General features: G+C 31.6%; 1 protein-coding gene across 2 annotated transcripts; it reads left to right on the forward strand.

The window, feature by feature from the left end:
• The first annotated feature begins 5,503 nt into the window (after positions 1–5,503).
• On the forward strand, positions 5,504–16,108 carry LOC122529883 (netrin-1-like). Of its 2 annotated transcripts, XM_043656389.1 has the most exons (3): positions 5,504–5,634; positions 9,163–11,829; positions 15,924–16,108. In XM_043656389.1, the coding sequence occupies exons 2-3, from the start codon at positions 10,455–10,457 to the stop codon at positions 15,953–15,955; spliced, it is 1,407 nt and encodes a 468-aa protein (XP_043512324.1). In that variant the 5' UTR covers positions 5,504–5,634; positions 9,163–10,454; the 3' UTR covers positions 15,956–16,108. The 2 variants fall into 2 exon arrangements, with proteins under 2 accessions (XP_043512324.1, XP_043512326.1); XM_043656391.1 differs by lacking the exon at positions 15,924–16,108 and having other exon boundaries at positions 9,163–11,927.
• Positions 16,109–17,816: the final 1,708 nt, after the last annotated feature.

Here is a 17,816-nt window from a genome sequence, read left to right on the forward strand (position 1 = left end):
TATATCTAGTATAGATAGGGGAAGGGGTGAGCGCCCGTGATTGTTCCTGTCTGTGTATGCGTGTGTGCGATGCGAAAATAATAATGGCAAGACGTTAAAAAGAAGAAATTAAAAAAGAAAATAATTAAAAATTACAATATGGATAAGGAACACATTTAAAGAAAAAAGTTTATATAATATATCAAATCATTTTTTCATTTTTCAAGATCCTTTTACGGCAACTTATTATAATATACCTTACTATAATATTATTTTATTCATATTGATTACTTAAATACGATTCATATACTCGTAAAAAAAATCATGTTGGCATTTCCTACGTGTATGTGTACGTAGATGAAAAATTATGTATCATCGTGCGCCGTATAATGGAAGAAAAACTAAGTTACACGTTTTACTTTTATATATTCCGTTTTTAATCGATAACGCGTGAGCCTAAATAAATAAAAATGATTGCAACATAAACGAAACGCGGCGCATGTAGATGCATCATACACTGGTTTTTCGATCGTTTTGAAAATAGTTTTATATTCGTTTTTATTGCATAAGTGAGATTCTATCACGTATGTGACTACGATGCGCCGATGCATTTTATCAGGATGGTAGAAATTGTTCAAAAGTCGAGCCACATAACATATAGACATAATGTGTAACTCGCATTTTTCTCTAGATCTAAGACAGGAAGAAAAGGGAACCAACAGCTTTTCTTCGTAACGCAAACGAAACAAATACAGATATACTTTAACGAAGGTTAATGTGGGAACATTGCACAAAAAAAAAAAAAAAAAACATGAAACAAAAATATTGCATATCCTCTGTTCATTTAACATAGCCGAAAAATTTACATCGAGCGTATCCAAAAATTTAATCGTTTAAGTATGTATAGTCATATGATTCATGTGTGCAAAGACTTGGTATTCGTTCTAATCAAAATAGAACTTGCAGTTCGCAAACGATTAACTCAATGGACTCTCATTATTGTAGAGTTTGCTAATTCCTTTGCGCGAAATTTATATATATATATATATATTTTTTTTCGATTCGCTTTTGTTAATTTCAGCTTTTTGTTAATTTGTCCCATAATTGTATATGCCTTTTACATTTTTTCAGTGTCACGAAAAACGTGTACTTGTTTTATATAATCAATATATATCTGGCAAGTTTTACATTAAACATCAAAGATCATGAACAAATTTAAGCGAAGTATACATCTCACGATTGTGTAGCATCTAGAGTATTGTCAGTGTGAAATACACAAAGTTAATAGATAGCGACTTTTTGTTCGACTTTAGTTTTTAAAATACGAACGATAACCTTAAAATCGATCAAAGTCGATCGTTTTTCTTTCACGGTGCTTTACAGTATTTTTATTTTTTTACTGATTAATATGCTTGAACGTATAATTGTGGCATACGCGATGAGAATAATAATTTTTTATTACTCTCGGTCATTTTAACGATAAAATTTGAAATTAAATATCGTTTAATAGCGTTCAAAATAGTCCGAGCAACAATTTCGAATAAATTTTAACGTATAAAAGAGAGTATGTTTAAGAAATTGTTGGTCAGATTATTTTCTATTAAATTTGAATTATACAAAAATGTTGATTGGTTAAAGTACAATTGACATTTATCTGTATACAGGGTGTTTCATGCTTAAATTAATTGCTTGTAGGAAATTTTAGTATATACTTTGCGATTGTATTTACCATTATTTCATGCTAAGTGTATTTTAATTTGCAACGAAATCGTTTGCCAGTTTGGTACATAGTACCTAACTATAGCTGTCAAAAGTTTGTCATAAATAGATATTTTGTGGTTATTTGATTGCGTTTTTCTTTTCCATAATTGTATGCATAAACTTCTAATTAGTTAAACAGGATGTAATAATGACTCAAGTTATTTCAATTTTACAATTGTCAAATGACATTGAGATAACTCTGTTAATTTATTAATCCTCGATTTGACACGTTACTTCAAGCATAGGGCAAATATGAAAAGTACGTCGTTTTAAATTTCTTTTAACACTTGAAAAGAATTAAATTATTCAAAGAGATGTTAATTTACAAAGATATGCAAAAAATTTTTATTATTATTATTATTTTATATTTAATTATTTTGTTATTTTATTATATTTGATTTGTTAATGTCATTACGTTATCGTTGCTTGTAAATATAGAAAATCGTACAAAATGGGACTACTTAAAAATAAAAATGCTTAATATATTATTGTAATAGGTATAATATATCTGTTGTAATAATATTTACTCGAGGATTAATATGGGATTCTATTTCATATACACGTTCAAAATTTATAATAAAAGTAATGTATAAGTTATGAAACACTCTGTATATTTTGTCATTTCTGTTCATTGTTGTTTATAAAATTTATCGGCTGGGGCCAGAAGTAAAAAGAGAAACATTGTACGAAGTGATCATCAATACTATTTTTATTACTATCACCGAAAACATTGTCATAGCAACAATTTAAAATCGTTAAAATACAAATTCACTAGTAAATATTGAACAGACAAATAATGGCGAGCGTTTCAAGTGTTTTATTTGTTCAGTAAAATTAAAGGAACGTATAGACATTTAATTTTCAAACATTTTTCAATAATTATAATGCGTGGCTTGATAAATACGATAAAAAGTGTTAAATATAAACTAAGAAAAAAACATTAAAAAGTATTGTGAGTTTTGATATATCAGAAATAGAAATATTTCTATAACTAACTTATTAAATTACAGTGGAAGGTAAGTATATATATTTATTATTTGTAATGCATGGACTATCTGGTAGAGGGAAGAATTTTAAATCTGTTTAAATGTATCAAATACAGTTAATCATCGGAATGTCCATTTCTTCACAGATCAAAGAAATTTCAAATTTTCTTAAATATTTCTTAATACGTGCTTAATTGATATAAAAATTAAAATTATTTCTTTGAAAATATTAAACATTGTTTATTTAATTTTTTATTTGTTTTATACTTTTTCATTTAGTAGATATTTTTACACTTTCTGTAAATGCACATTTGTTGAAAAATTAATAAATATAAAGTAGTATTTTATTTAAATTTGGGGAGATGCATTTAAAAATTGAATATTAATTTTTCCAAATTGTTATAATCTTTTTATGCGCCAGCAACAAATTTCGAAAATTTGTCTTATCTGCCTGAAAATTATATTTATTTTGTACATGTATTTTTGACTGGAATGTCATCTTTGTTTTTTAAAGGCAGAAAAATTAATAATAACTATGATAAATAATAATAACTATGAAATATTTTTAGAAATAATATTTTGAATTTAAAACTTTAAATGTTTTATTGCAAAAGTGTTATTATTATATGTTATGCTTACAAATTGAACGAAATGGAAGAAAACAAAAAGATAGTTGTATTACACTGTTCATTAAATGTCGTTTTTGAGATAAAAGTTTTATCTATTAATACGTTTACTTGAAAATGAAAATTTTTAATTTTCGAAAACTTATAATTCTTACTGGTCGTATATATATTTTAAAATAAATGAAATGTAGTGGCTTTAAGAGTATTTTTAAATTAGCAAAGGAAATTAAAATTTCAACACTGTTTATATATTTTTTATTTCCTTCCTAATTTAAAAATAATACTCTTAAAATCATTACACATTAAAATTTCAACACTGTTTATATATTTTAAATGGAACAAAGCTTTGTTGAAAAGTGATATAAATTTATTACGTAGAATAGAAGAATTTAATAGGTATTGAAAAAAATATTTGTGAAAATTAGCAAAAATTAGTAGAATTTTATAACAATATCATGTTGTATCTTTATTTATTAACAACTTATTTAATACAGTCGAACCGTTATAACTCGAAAACCTTTCTAAAATAAATATTTTTTCATTCCACTATAAAAGCATTTTCAAATTAAAATATAGATTTCCGTTAACACAAATTATTTGTCGGATATTTAGAATGTATTTTATTTTTTCGAAATCAGAGTAAGTGTAGCCTTTGCAGTTCGAAGTTTGTTTCAATGGCATCACGGAGGAACTTTCATGTATATTATGAACATTTCACATCATTTCGCATTTTATAAAAAATTTGGAAATTTCATTGACACAGAAAAACGATTGTTATGAGTGTATTGATAAAATTCGAAAACCAATCTGAAAATGTATATAGGAGTTTTAACAAATATCTTATACAAATATATTGCAAAAGTATAAATTTAAATTAATAAAAAAAAAAATAAAATTAGCATAATATATGTATGTCGAGGCCTCGAGTGATATCGAGCGCGAATGTGTGCAGACACGAAACTTGATTCCAAAAAAACTATAACTAGTGAACTGTATGTTGCCGTAACCGAAATCTCGATTACCGAAAGATAGGTTAATTCTTGATATGATTTTTAACGAGAGGACTAAGAATAATCCTTCACTGCCCGCGAGCCTATTTTGTAAGAGTTGGTTAGTTGATCGAAGGCTCAATGCTGATTATACAAAGCATAAAATAAACAGACCCGACGATGAATGATCGATCGAAATTGATAACGGTAAACGTTCCTAATACAATAGCCGCGATGGTAAATGTTAGAACTTTTTGTCAGTACAAAAAACGAATGAATCGTTGTACGCGATATTTATCAGTAAGACAATAAATTTTTTTATACCGACGAGAAATCCTGAACTGTTCTTTGTCTGTCAGCGAATCATATTTGTCTAATTTTAATATATTGCAATCGTTTTCGCAATGCACTAAAACGACATTCGAAGTGCTCAAATGGTCATCCTAAACAGATAATATTAGTCATCCTAAACAGATAATAAGTGTTAAAGATGATTCCATCCAATATTAAGATTTATTAATATAATGAGCAATTGGATTTGTTTTAAACTTGATTAATATAATCACGATAGTTGGATTTCATTACGATGTTAATTAAATTGCCATATACATAATATTAATTAATCGATGTAACACTATAATACATATCTAAAAAAATTTTTATACGCTCGAATATTTTCGCAAATAATTGTAAGTCAATAGAACTTACTCTGCGTTTGTGTAATTGCTCATATTTCGTAATAATTTACATACGCTTGTTTACATAATGCAATGATAGATACACAATTCGCAATGATAGATTAAAATAATGACTTAAGGAACAATATAATTCTTTTGTTTTTTCACTCTTTTCTCCGGAATATAAACTTTAATAATCTTCATTGCCAACTTTATAAAATTATAAATTATAATAAAGTGAATTCTAATCTTTATAGGAAGCTCTAAATTCGATAAAGAAGAAACCTTAATAATTCGATTTTTTTTTTCCTTAAAATTCGAATTATCAGAGTTCAAACGTACAAAGTAATTTTAAAGTAATTGTAAATACAAAGTAGCAGTACCATAAAATATCAGTACTATATTATTAGTAGATTTGGAATATTATGTAAAAAATTCTTCATGCTTCAGCTTCATGCTTTCTCAATTGATCATAATATTGAAATTACAGATTTAGAAGAACTTAGGCAAGTCGTGGAAGAACAGAAAAAGAAAGAACACACAGTGGTATTAAATTTAATGCTCCGGAAGTTCTCTGAAAGACGTCCGGAAAGAGGAAAAAGAGACTAAACAAAAGGTATTCCGAAAGCTCGGATTGGTCATTCGTCGATTGGTCTAAAGTTTTAATCCGAACCAAGAGAGCTAAGCCGAAAAGCCTAAAGATCAGAATGTCATCACGCTCGCTCGTGCTCGCCTAGCTGTTCCTTCAGATTACATTAATTCGATTAACGAATGCCGTTTATCGTACACATCACGGCCTTACGAGAACACTTTTTTTTTTTTTTTTTCGTTGATTAATATAAACTAAACTATACGTCCAACTATGAACTAATACCTGCCTTGTAAAATTTAAAATCTCGAAATTTTTATTTTGTTTCCCATTATTTTTTATTTAATTAATAAGAAAAAGCTAAAAATTAATAAAATTTAATCAATATAATATATTATGCATTATTTACAAAAATATACAACATTACATATTGCTATTGTTATTATTGTACATAAATAATTAAATTACTAGTTCTCGGATTGATTACATTTTATTAAAGATGTTCATTAAAGAGAAATCATTTTTTATAATAATCAGTGGAATAAAAATAATTTTCACATAAATTAGCCACTAATCAATGTATATTATATAGCAATTATCATATTATTATTTGATATATAATAGAAAAGTATGTATAAGTTATATATAATATATATATATAATACAAAAGAAAATTAAGGAACAAAATGCATTTTTTCTTAAATGTCTTTCTGAAAATTTTCTGCACACTTTTTATTGAATGTTTTGACATGCATTGAATACAGACTTGACAATAGAATCATCTATATCACTTTCGTCTAATTTTCAACAAACAACAACAAACAAAAACTTCAAGAATACAAAAAATAAAAAAAAAAAATTAGAAACAGTTATATTTTGAAATTACTACTATTTGAATAATATTTGTAAACATGATACAATTTCTTTAATAAAATTTATATAGCGATGAAATGTAATAAATCAAACATTATGCAAGTCATATTTAACCATTATTAAACAGACATACAATTGAAAGATAATTAATTTATTTGAGAAAATGATATCAGCATTATAACTAATGTAAATAATATATATATATATATATTCAATGTTTATACGTAGAGAGATAAAAAATTTAATCGGACTCGTAAAGACCAAAAAGATAGAAGTACATGCAACGGAATCAGTATTTTAAGCAAAGTATTACCTTGACCGATGATTTTGCAGGATCATGAGTTCATTTGAAAAATTAGCGGTTGTTTAATTCGCGATGATTGTAGAAACTAACGAGAGACTTTCTTCAAGGATCGGCAAAGATCGCGTGACGGTCTACGGAAGCTTCGGCTGTGTTCTCTCTTTCTATCTTGTTGTTGTTCTTGCTTTTCGACGTCGTATCTCCTGCATTCCCGTTCTGCTTTTTTTCCGCTCGCCAATTCGACCAATAGACCCTCGGAGAACCCGCTCCATAATCCATGCACGCACCAGAGACCTGTCTTCCCATCGAATCGATGGAAAGGAAAAGGAACCTTCGTCTCCTTACGTGCCCTACGTTAAATTCCGCGAATTCTTTTCTTAATTTCAACCTATCCAAATTATAACTGTACTCTCCACTTTGCTATGATGTTTGTTTCTTGGGGCATGTCTCTTTTAAACGACGACAGAGTGGCTCTAAAAAATTTCGTCTCGTGCTGTTCTACTTTATTTGCTACGAAGCGATAAATTGCTATTTATGGCGTAGTTTCGTGGACGAGGAAGGAAGTTATAAGTAATGCTGTTCAATTTCATTCGAAGATTGATAGATTAATGAGCAAGTTTACGATAAGTAAATACCAAATATCTTAATAATATTGTATTTCCAATTATACGAGGAAAAACTAATAAAATAACTTTGTTTTACTTTGTTTTCATATTGTTATTTTTTTTATGTAATTATAAATTTAATTTTATTTATCATTTTTTTTAAAGATCTTTTAGTTATGAGAATATCAACATCAAGTTAGTAAATAGAAAGTAAAATCATCTTTTGCAAATTTTTGCTATCGAAATTGCAGCTCTGTAGATAATGTAAAAGATAACGTCTTTTATACTTTAGAGTTTATTAAATTATTATTATATTTATACATTTTTATACTATATTTAATCATTAAAAAAAAAAATAAAAATATTTAGTTTTATAAATTGTAATGTTGTACCACAGACGAACTACATGATAGAATTCATATACCTCGTGATTGTACGTGAAATAATATGTGCGAACTTTTATCAATAAAATAAAATTACTATATTGTTTGATTGAAAATAGATACATTGTTAAAGTAATTTATATATATATGTAAATATGTACCTATGCTAAAATTGATATACTATTGTCTTATATTTATTATTTATCAAGGAATTTTAATCTCAGTAAAAATAAAGTTACTTTTATAAACAGAAAATATTGAAAATAATTTAAAACATAGAACTACGATAATTAAAAAGAATAATTATTTTTGTCAAAGTAAATTGTCTTTGTGCAGAATAATATTAAAATATTAATGTTAAAGTTATGAATGCTTGAAAATCGAAATTTAATTCGTAGTAGCTCAAGATAGAGATAGAAATAGATATATATAGATACATACAAAGAAAAAAAGAAGAAAAGAGAGAACTACAAAACATAATTTATCAAAGTGTGATATAAGTGTAAAAATTTTCCTACAAAAACATTTTCATCAAAATTATTTCTTGAAAGATTTTGTTAATTATTCGTATTAAATTAAATTTTGAATTAACAACTTCTAAAAATAAATTGTACATACACTGACATATTTGTTTGATTTGTTTAATTAGTAAATATTTTGTTGTTAAGATATTGATCCATTTCTAGATATTTTCATAACACGTATAATGTTTGAAGCATTTTATTATATTAATTTCATTATATTTCATTCATATTTGTATTTATATTGAAGATTTTCAATTGACTTTCTAACTTACTCAAAACTTTCCGATTTACTTTATAACACAAAATAAATATAAATAGTCTGCTTTCGTTAGCTGTATTATACATTGTGTTAAATTGCAATATTTCATATTTTGTAACTTTAGTACAAAAATTATAAATTATAAATGACATTTCGAAAATGCAAGTCACATGTTATAAATTAATTACATCGTATAATTTGTGTTGTGAAAATATTCAGTCAGAAATATTTCGAATTAGTTATTAATCAGGTATAAAATAGTAGTAGAATATAGATATAAAAAGCACAAAGAACTGCAATGTTTTATTAACATTCACATACTAATAAAAATTTATTGCACAGAAATTCCGATAATGCAATGCATAGTAAATATATAGGTATATATATATATAGGTATAGTAAATATATAGAATATTTCGTCATTATTATTTATCTATGCATATCCGAGTAGAAAGTCATATATAATTGTACTTCTTTTAATGCATTGCACTCATGCTCTCAACATTACACGTGATATTCTATAATAAAAAAGAACCTTTTTACAATGGTTGTAGCTAAATTTCATTGAAACGGTCAACGTGAAATGACAAAAACAAATGATAACTTTCAGATAACTGCGCGGGATCCGAGCAAAATGACTCGATCGAAGTTAACACTGGATTCTGGTCGAAACTTCGCGCAGAACCTCCGAAAATTTCGTCGGGCCGAATCTTCCTTAAAGTGAATGCACGGAGCTGGAGAGAGGCGATGAAGAGAGCGAGAAGAGGAGCGAAGAGAATATCGTCTGCTGGTCCAGCGGTCGGCTGGTTTCCGGTAGCGCAGCGTGGCTGCTGGATCCTCGATCCAGTGTGGCGGAACGCGAGTAGTGGGGTCGTGGCGAGTAGTGGCGTCGCCGGATTGGCCGAAGGGGAATTGGTCTTGGATGAGAGGATGCGAGTCGGCGGTCAAAGCGAAAAGAGAGGGAGACTCGGTTAAGCGAGAGAAGAGCAGAGGTGGGGAGAAGTGCGAGTCAGAGAGAGGGACTCGGAACAGTTCGGATGCACACCGTGCAAGGACGGTGATTCAGTTAGCGGCGAGCCGCCGTTGGTGGAGGATTGTTGATTGTCGGTTTTTTTTGTTTTCCTTTGGCCATCGCATCGCGCTAGTTTGGATCGAGCGGCGTGCCGCGCATCGTGCATCGTGTTTCCGCTTTTCCGAGATACACGCTCGTTTTATGTTCAAACGTAGCCGTCGCGTGTACGCGCGCACGCGCTCCCAAGCCGTTGCAATTGCACCGCTTGCTTAGGAATGAAACTGACACGCACATTCTGCTTGAAAATCGAATATACCTGAGAGGTATATACACTCGATGAAATACATATCGAAGCTGTGGTTAGCCCGTGGAATCGTCGAAAAAACGTTGGAAAAAAAATTCGTTAATCGCATCGCGAATGTTGCCGCAACGGTGATTTGAACGGAGAAGTTGAGCTTTGGAAGAGGGAACGCGCGGTTCGCTGACGAGGGGGGGCCCCCAACGTTTATTTTCGCGAGCCCTTCGAGACGTATAATGCGAATAGGAGGAAAAATCAAAGTGGATGGCTTCGTGATGGACATGGTCGACACTTTGAAAGTTTAACCAATGGGCCGATATGACGAGCAGAAAAGAAGCGTAGGATCGACGATTCGAAACTCGCTAGGATCGAAGGTAGTCACGCGGAGGATCACCGGGATCGCTACCCTCGTCGTTCTTCCTTTTTCAAAGAAGAACAGAGCGAGGAAATAATTTCGTCGAACGAAACAAGGACGGTTTGTGCGTCAGGTGACAGAGCAAGAGGCTGCGAGAGGGTTGGACAGAGAGGAGGAGAGAAAGGGGGGAAAAAAATCGTATCGCGCGCGAGGAACATCGTACATACATAGTCGAAGATGAAGAAGATAGTCGGTGGAGTGGCGCGATTATTCGGAATCATCATCTGCGGAGTGATTCTGTTCGACTGTGGAAACGCATTGGCGGGCAGCGAGATCTACGCGAAGACGTTCCCGAGCCAGCAACATCCGTCGGATCCGTGCTACGACGAGGACAGGCCACGTCGATGCATCCCGAATTTCGTGAACGCGGCGTTCGGGGCGGCGGTGGAGGCTTCGTCGACCTGCGGAAGCGGCGGGCCCACGAGGTACTGCGACGTGATCGAACAGCCGGGTGGTAGCACGGGCATAGGTCAGTGCCACATCTGCGATGACAGCACGCCGCGGCGTCGATTCCCCGCGAGCTACCTCACCGATGTAAGCAACCCGAACAACGTGACCTGCTGGCGGAGCGAGCCGCTCGTCACGTCGCAGAGTTTCTCCGCGCCGCCAGACAACGTGACCTTGACCCTCTCCCTAGGAAAGAAGTACGAACTGACCTACGTCAGCCTGCAATTCTGCCCGAAGGCAGCGAAGCCGGACTCGATCGCGATTTACAAATCGATGGACTACGGTAAGACGTGGCAACCGTTCCAGTTCTATTCGTCGCAGTGTCGACGGGTGTACGGCAGGCCGAATCGGGCGACCATCACCAAAGCGAACGAGCAAGAAGCGAGATGCACCGACAGCCATCGGTACACCGGTGGTAACGGCCTCGCGCCCGTCGGCAGGATCGCGTTCAGCACCCTCGAGGGCCGACCGTCGGCCTCCGACTTTGATAACTCGCCGGTTCTCCAAGATTGGGTTACCGCCACCGACGTTCGCGTCGTTTTCAATCGGCTTCACATACCCCAGCAACCGTCGCAGGAACAAGTTCTGCAGCTAGGCGGGACCGGCGACGATCACGGCCTCGGCCTTGAGGAATTGGCGAAACGCGAGAGGGAGAGAGAGGAGAGATTGAAGCAGAACCAGCAGAAAAGCTCGGCCCGTGTTGGTGGTGGTTTACTGGATCCATTGGCCACCGCTTTGCCCTCGGTCCATCAGGTTATCGCGCCGCAAGAGATGCAATCGAACGACGCGGTCGACGACGGTGAGAGCGGCGGGTTTGCTGCGGCGGCGGTGGCGGCGGTCACCGTTTCGACCAGCACCAGCAGCACCCTTGCGAGCAATCTCGGCACCAGCACGCTTGCTCATCATTACGCGGTCTCGGACTTCGCCGTCGGCGGCAGGTGTAAGTGCAACGGCCACGCGGCAAGGTGCATCCAAGGCAAGGACGGCGAGGTCGCCTGCGAGTGTAGGCACAACACCGCTGGCAGAGACTGCGAGAGATGCCGTCCGTTCCACTTCGATCGACCATGGGCACGAGCCACCGCCAGAGATGCCAACGAATGCAAAGGTTAGTCGACTACTCTGTTTGTTACGTGCCTACTTCGTTTCGGTTTCCGTTCCGTTCCGTTCCGTTCCGTTCCGTTTTGTGCCCTGGCTTGCCACCAATTGGAGCCTCGTCGTTCCGATTCGAGTTTCAAGCTTCTTCGATTACGCGGGACCGAACTTCGTTTTCTAGAACGAGCTTCGACGAGCTGATACTTTCTCCTTCCTCTCCCTCTCCATCCTCCGCAGTTTCCGCGTAACGCGTGTGTACTTAACATTTAACACGCGCGAAGTATGTGTTTAACCGTTTACCGTTGCTTTCCTCGAAATAATTGAAAATCGTTGGAATTTACGCTGAAAATCACATCCGAGGAGAACGGAAGTTGTTTCTGATCGACGATTCGCAGCGATTTTCCGCGTGGCTTGCGATCCGCTCGTGTAGCCGTTTAACCAATTTTTTAATTTATTTATGTACCTACTGTAGTTTACTTATGTAGCGCTATGATAGATATGAATATCTTGAAAATTCAATTTATCAACCTACGAAAGTTAGTAAAAACGGACAATAACGAGTTAAGAGAAAGATGTCGACTCGCGTTAAACGAGTCGTTTGTGTCGGAAAAGAATTAATGCATTTACAAATACCAAACAAGAGGAACAGGTGCATTCTACAAATTTAACGATTTAACGTTTGAAATTACAATAGAAGCTACAATTTACAATTATTATATTTTATTTGGGTATAAATATACCTAATTTATTGAGTTATATACCTAATTTATTTGTATATACAATTCATATATTTATTATCTATATTTCATTAAAATAGAGAATAAAATGCAAAGTAACTTTAGCGGTTGTGCTCAATTGCTTCAGCGACAAGTGTTTATCTTTTATGTTTATTATATTTTTGAATCTGATTCGGAGATGCAACCTTGAGCATCTTACTGTTTAAACTTGAGTATATTACATTACAACTCCAAATCTCTTTGAACAATTGTGATATTTGCTTGAAATCTAGAATTACCTCTATTGAGATAACCGTTGAAATATACATGTGTATGTAGAAATGTTTACTTGCATAAAGTGTAATATGAAATATAATAGATACACGATGCTAATGTAGATATTATTTATAACATTATCATAATGTGTATGATTCTGCTGAAAACAGTTTAAATTTCATAATCAAAATCAAATTGATTCTTGAACTATTGACTTGTTCGGAAAGTTTGTACCATTTTTGACAATTGTTGTATTTGGAAAGATTAGAAGAGGATTATTTATTATAAATTTCTATCAAATTTATTTTCGTAACAAATACGTACAAAAATGTTGGATTCAAACAAATATTATATTTAAATTGGAATAGAGAACATTCAGAAAAAAATGTCTTTTAACAGCAGCTTGGAAATTATTAAATATAGACAAAATATTCATTCGTTATTTATTTTTACGAAAAAGTTTTACGATAAAAATTCATTCTACAAGCCTGCAAAAACAATTTCGAAATTTATTAAAGAAGCTAAATTCTTTGAAAAAGCCATCACGAAGCTTTTCAAAAATAATGTGTATGTGCGTCGAAATGTTATTGTTATGAAAAATATTTAATTTATTTTTCAATTTCGCCACAAATGTGTCGATACATAGGTGCAGTTGTTTTGTTCAGGTGCTGTAGTATTATCTTGTTACAATATTTATACGTATATACGTGTCTTGTAAATATTTCTGAATGCTGTAGCTTATTTCAACGCGTTGCACATTGTCTCGTAGCTGTAAGTCGAGTCGCATTACCTACAACCGAAAGGACGAGGAATGCCCATGTTTCAAACGTAAGGGGTGTCCATATTCCGACAAAGTGAACATTTTCATTTGTACGTATAGCATTACGACCTTCTTTCATCCATGGTTATATTTCATTCAAAACATTTTCCTGGACAAACAAATTCTGAAATCAGAGAATTCTATGTGAATTCTATGAAAGATTTGATTTCTATTTCTATAAAGATAATATATAAGTATTATTACTTTATTTCACGTGAATCGAAAAAGAATTTTTAGATTAAAAGTTTAGAAATAGTTAAGAAGTTCTTGTTTAATTGATTTGAGGGGAATGAAATTTCAAACTTGAAATCAACAAAGGTATAGAAATATGTTTAAAAGAAGGAACTCTGCTTTTATGAAATAAAACGTATCTTCATTTTTTAACGATTCTATTATTTCTATTATTTTAGTATTTTTATTCAAATTGACGAACTTTTTATCTTCCAATTTTAAATTGTTAGAACAATTGATAAATTATTGATTTTTAAAATAAAATTGTTCTTATAAATTTAAAATAAAATATAAAATATAAAATATTAAACGTTTCAATGTCATGTTAAAATGAAATAAAAGTATTAAAAGTTTCAATTTCATATAATTATGATATATATTGTATTATGGTATTGATATTAAAATTTTCAAAGTAAAAAAAGTCTTAAAAAATTTTAGCGTATTTTTTACTAAATTAAATATAATTGATAATTATAGTATTTGCAATGATAAATGATAGTATAATATTTCAACGCTATGAAATGACAAATTGTTAGCTGTAAAGTATAATATATATTTTTTTATATTTTATATACACTTTTATACGCACATATTATATAATTAAGTATATAATAAAAAATGAATTAAGCAATCAATTGGATCAAAAGTACCAAATAAACTGAACAAACAAATGATGAAAAAATCATCGATAATTTAAACTGTTAAACTTCGTAAGAAAATCATTTAGTCCTAATGTCTAAAATAGTTTTAAAGAGATTTCAATCTTCAAGATCATAGTGGATCTAATCATGAAATTTTTTTTAATTATTTTTACACTATTTTAAATTTGAATTTTTACAGTTTTCGAGAGGAAAGTATCCTCACTTTTTCGTCTTAACTTTTACGTCGTGTTACATTACGTAATGTAATCATCATCGAAGAAAAAGTTAACTCGTGATTGTCAAAGTAGAAACTTCACGCTTTAACATTTTTCTGGCGGGATGTTTGAAATGACAGTTGCGTAAGAAATATGTATTATTTACTAGAATATAGAAATTTTATATTATAGAAGCTTTATAAGTAATTATACGAGTTTATTATTCCGACACTATAATAATCGAGTTCATCAGTACAATTGATTTCAGCCTATCGTTTTTTTACAAGTGCTTATAAAGTACGAGTATTCTTGTACAGGTCTGTTTATTTTGATTATCATTTAAATTAATATGATTTATGTCTGAAATATTTTGATACGTTTAGTGTTAATAGATATTTTCGTTTGTTGATATTTCTATTAATTTTAACTTCAATCAAAGTCAAGTATGCGCATGTGTGACGAGCACACATAACGTCCACCGTCCAAAGTGTTAAAATTAGATCAAGTGGATCGTTATATGATCTTTTTCTATCAAGTTTGAATGATCGACGATTTTCCATTATTATTCACTCGGTTATGCTCTTCAATGTGTTTCTAAGAAAAATTGATTACAAACATATATACGTTATGTGTATATTAGCATGACAATTATATTTGTATTTATTGATTAGTCAGAGCGATTATTTCGGTCACGCACCGACAGAGGAAATAAATATAACGAAGAGGTTGGTTTCTCGTTTCGTTTCAGTGACTGGGTCTTTCTATCCTCCGTTCCGCATCTTCCATTCTCGATTCTCGTGTTGTCTCGATTCTCCGTGCTCCGTTCTACTCTTCGCGATTCCATCTCTTATTCCCTTTCTCTGTTTTGTCCGTGAATCGACCCCAGGGTAGGGCACTCCTTTCGGTTCACCCCTTAATTCGAAGCGGCGAAGCGTTGCCTCGAGACTCGTATCGAGGATGCATGCTCAAATCAAAAACGTCGGGGGCAAACCACCCTCTAAAATCGTTTCGAATCGATAAAGGACGCCCTTTTCGCGCGGCAACCGCGATCCGCACCGGCTACGGAATATCGCGACAGAAAAAACGTGTAACCCTAATTAATTATGAATTTGCCTTGCCGTCTCATTTCCATTCGAGCTATTCAAGCATTTCCTTGAAATCGAATCGAAACATCGACGAATGTATCTAACTATTTGTGGTGTTTGCAGGTAGCTTGAAAATTTTACAGGAAAAGATGTAGCACTCTTGCCGAAGATAGAAAATGAAATATCAAGAATGAATCGCTTGAATTTCGTTTATATCGTTTCGAAGAGTTACTTCAGTTACTCTGTTGAGGATTTGCAATATATCTGCAATTTGATTTTAAACGAAGGTCCTTGTACGAATAAATAAATTTTAAATCAAAAGGGGCGCGAATTGGTAAATTAACGATTTTTCAGCTATAAAAATGTGTTTTTATTTTACTTTATATTACTTTTTCTTTTTGGAAAACGTATTAATTCTGCAAATTTTGACAGCGTTAATTTAAATCGATTAGTTTTACTGTTTTGCTGCAAATCTGAGAGATGTAATTTCGACAAAATCACGATTAAAGAAAAGCTAGTCGTATACTGCAGCTGAACTTTATACTACAATTAACTATTTATTCCAACGTGAAATAAAATTTTATGAAAGCGTTTGAACATTTTAGATTTTTGAAACGTCGATTGATTCGGTGCAACGCTTGTCAGAGATTTTGAAAAAAACTTTTTGTTGCAAATCTATATCGTCTAACGCATACATTACAAAAATGAAAAATTCTGATCGTTGAATATTTATACTACGAAATAATGAATTTGTATGATTTTACTACCGAAATATTTTGGGATAAATAATCTATAGAAAAGAATATCTATTGAAATTTTCGTTCTTGTTTATGTGTGATTTCACTCTTTTATTATAGGTTGTTTTATAACAACCATAAATCAATTTAAATTGAAAGAATAGCTGTCTTAAATATTCTTATTCCTCATTTGACGAAATTAATTAATTTTGTCAATTCTGAAAAATCTACTACACGTATTTGAAAGATATAAACAATATAATCCAATATTTCTTATAGATCAAAATCTCACCTGAGTATTTGAATATGTTTAAATAAGTCTTTTACGTTGACATTCTTGATAAAACAGGCTTGATAAACTAAATCATCCTCATCTTTTTAAAAAATATATTAATTTTAAATTATAACTTATCACGTTTTATCTAATTTGAAAAAAATTTCTCGTGATGCTAATTTTTTTAAAATTGCATCTAACTGTCAGAATCACATTATTTTGTATTTACTATGTTATTCATTCTTCATTGCACAAATCGTATATAAATTAATATCGTAAATTGAAAATTGATACATCTTCAGACATCTCATATTGTGCGTTTGATCTTTTTCAAAAATTAATTTGTTGTTTATAAATCTTTTTATAAAATAACTTATAAAAGAAATAATTTTGAAATTTAGTTACTTAGTTATTGATCGATAAATATATCTTTATTAAAATAACTTTATAAGTGGAAATAATAAAAATTAATGTGTTAATTAATTCCATTAAAATATTTTCGATATTAAAATTTACAAATATAATATTTTTAATTTTCTTGTAATAGTTAATATAAACATTTATTATTTGTATACATCAATATAAATAACAATAATAATAAAAGAAAATTACAAATGCAATGCAATAAATTTTTATAAAAAAGTTCAAAATGCAAAATAAAATCGTTGTGTTAAATTATCATCACTTAAAAATTATAAATTGATCAAAACACATACCAGTCTCTTATAATTGTTTAAAATAACTCTGTGCGGCATATGCGAAGTAAAAATTTAATTTCTAAATATTTTATCTAAGAAAGAGGAAATCATTTGATATGATTTAGATAACTCTGTTTTAATTTTAATATTTCTATTTTGAATACTTTTTGTTTAAATGATTTATTAAAACAATCTATCTTTTAAAAAATCAAGTTATACGCGTTAAACGTGAAAAAGTGTTTCCAATTAAAGTGTCTCATAATCGACAAGTGTTGCGAAATGGGAACGACAACTTTCAAAACTTTTC

This window comes from Frieseomelitta varia, unplaced genomic scaffold (assembly GCF_011392965.1).
Source record: "Frieseomelitta varia isolate USP_RPSP 00005682 unplaced genomic scaffold, Fvar_1.2 scaffold_314, whole genome shotgun sequence".
NCBI classification, from domain to species: domain Eukaryota; kingdom Metazoa; phylum Arthropoda; class Insecta; order Hymenoptera; family Apidae; genus Frieseomelitta; species Frieseomelitta varia.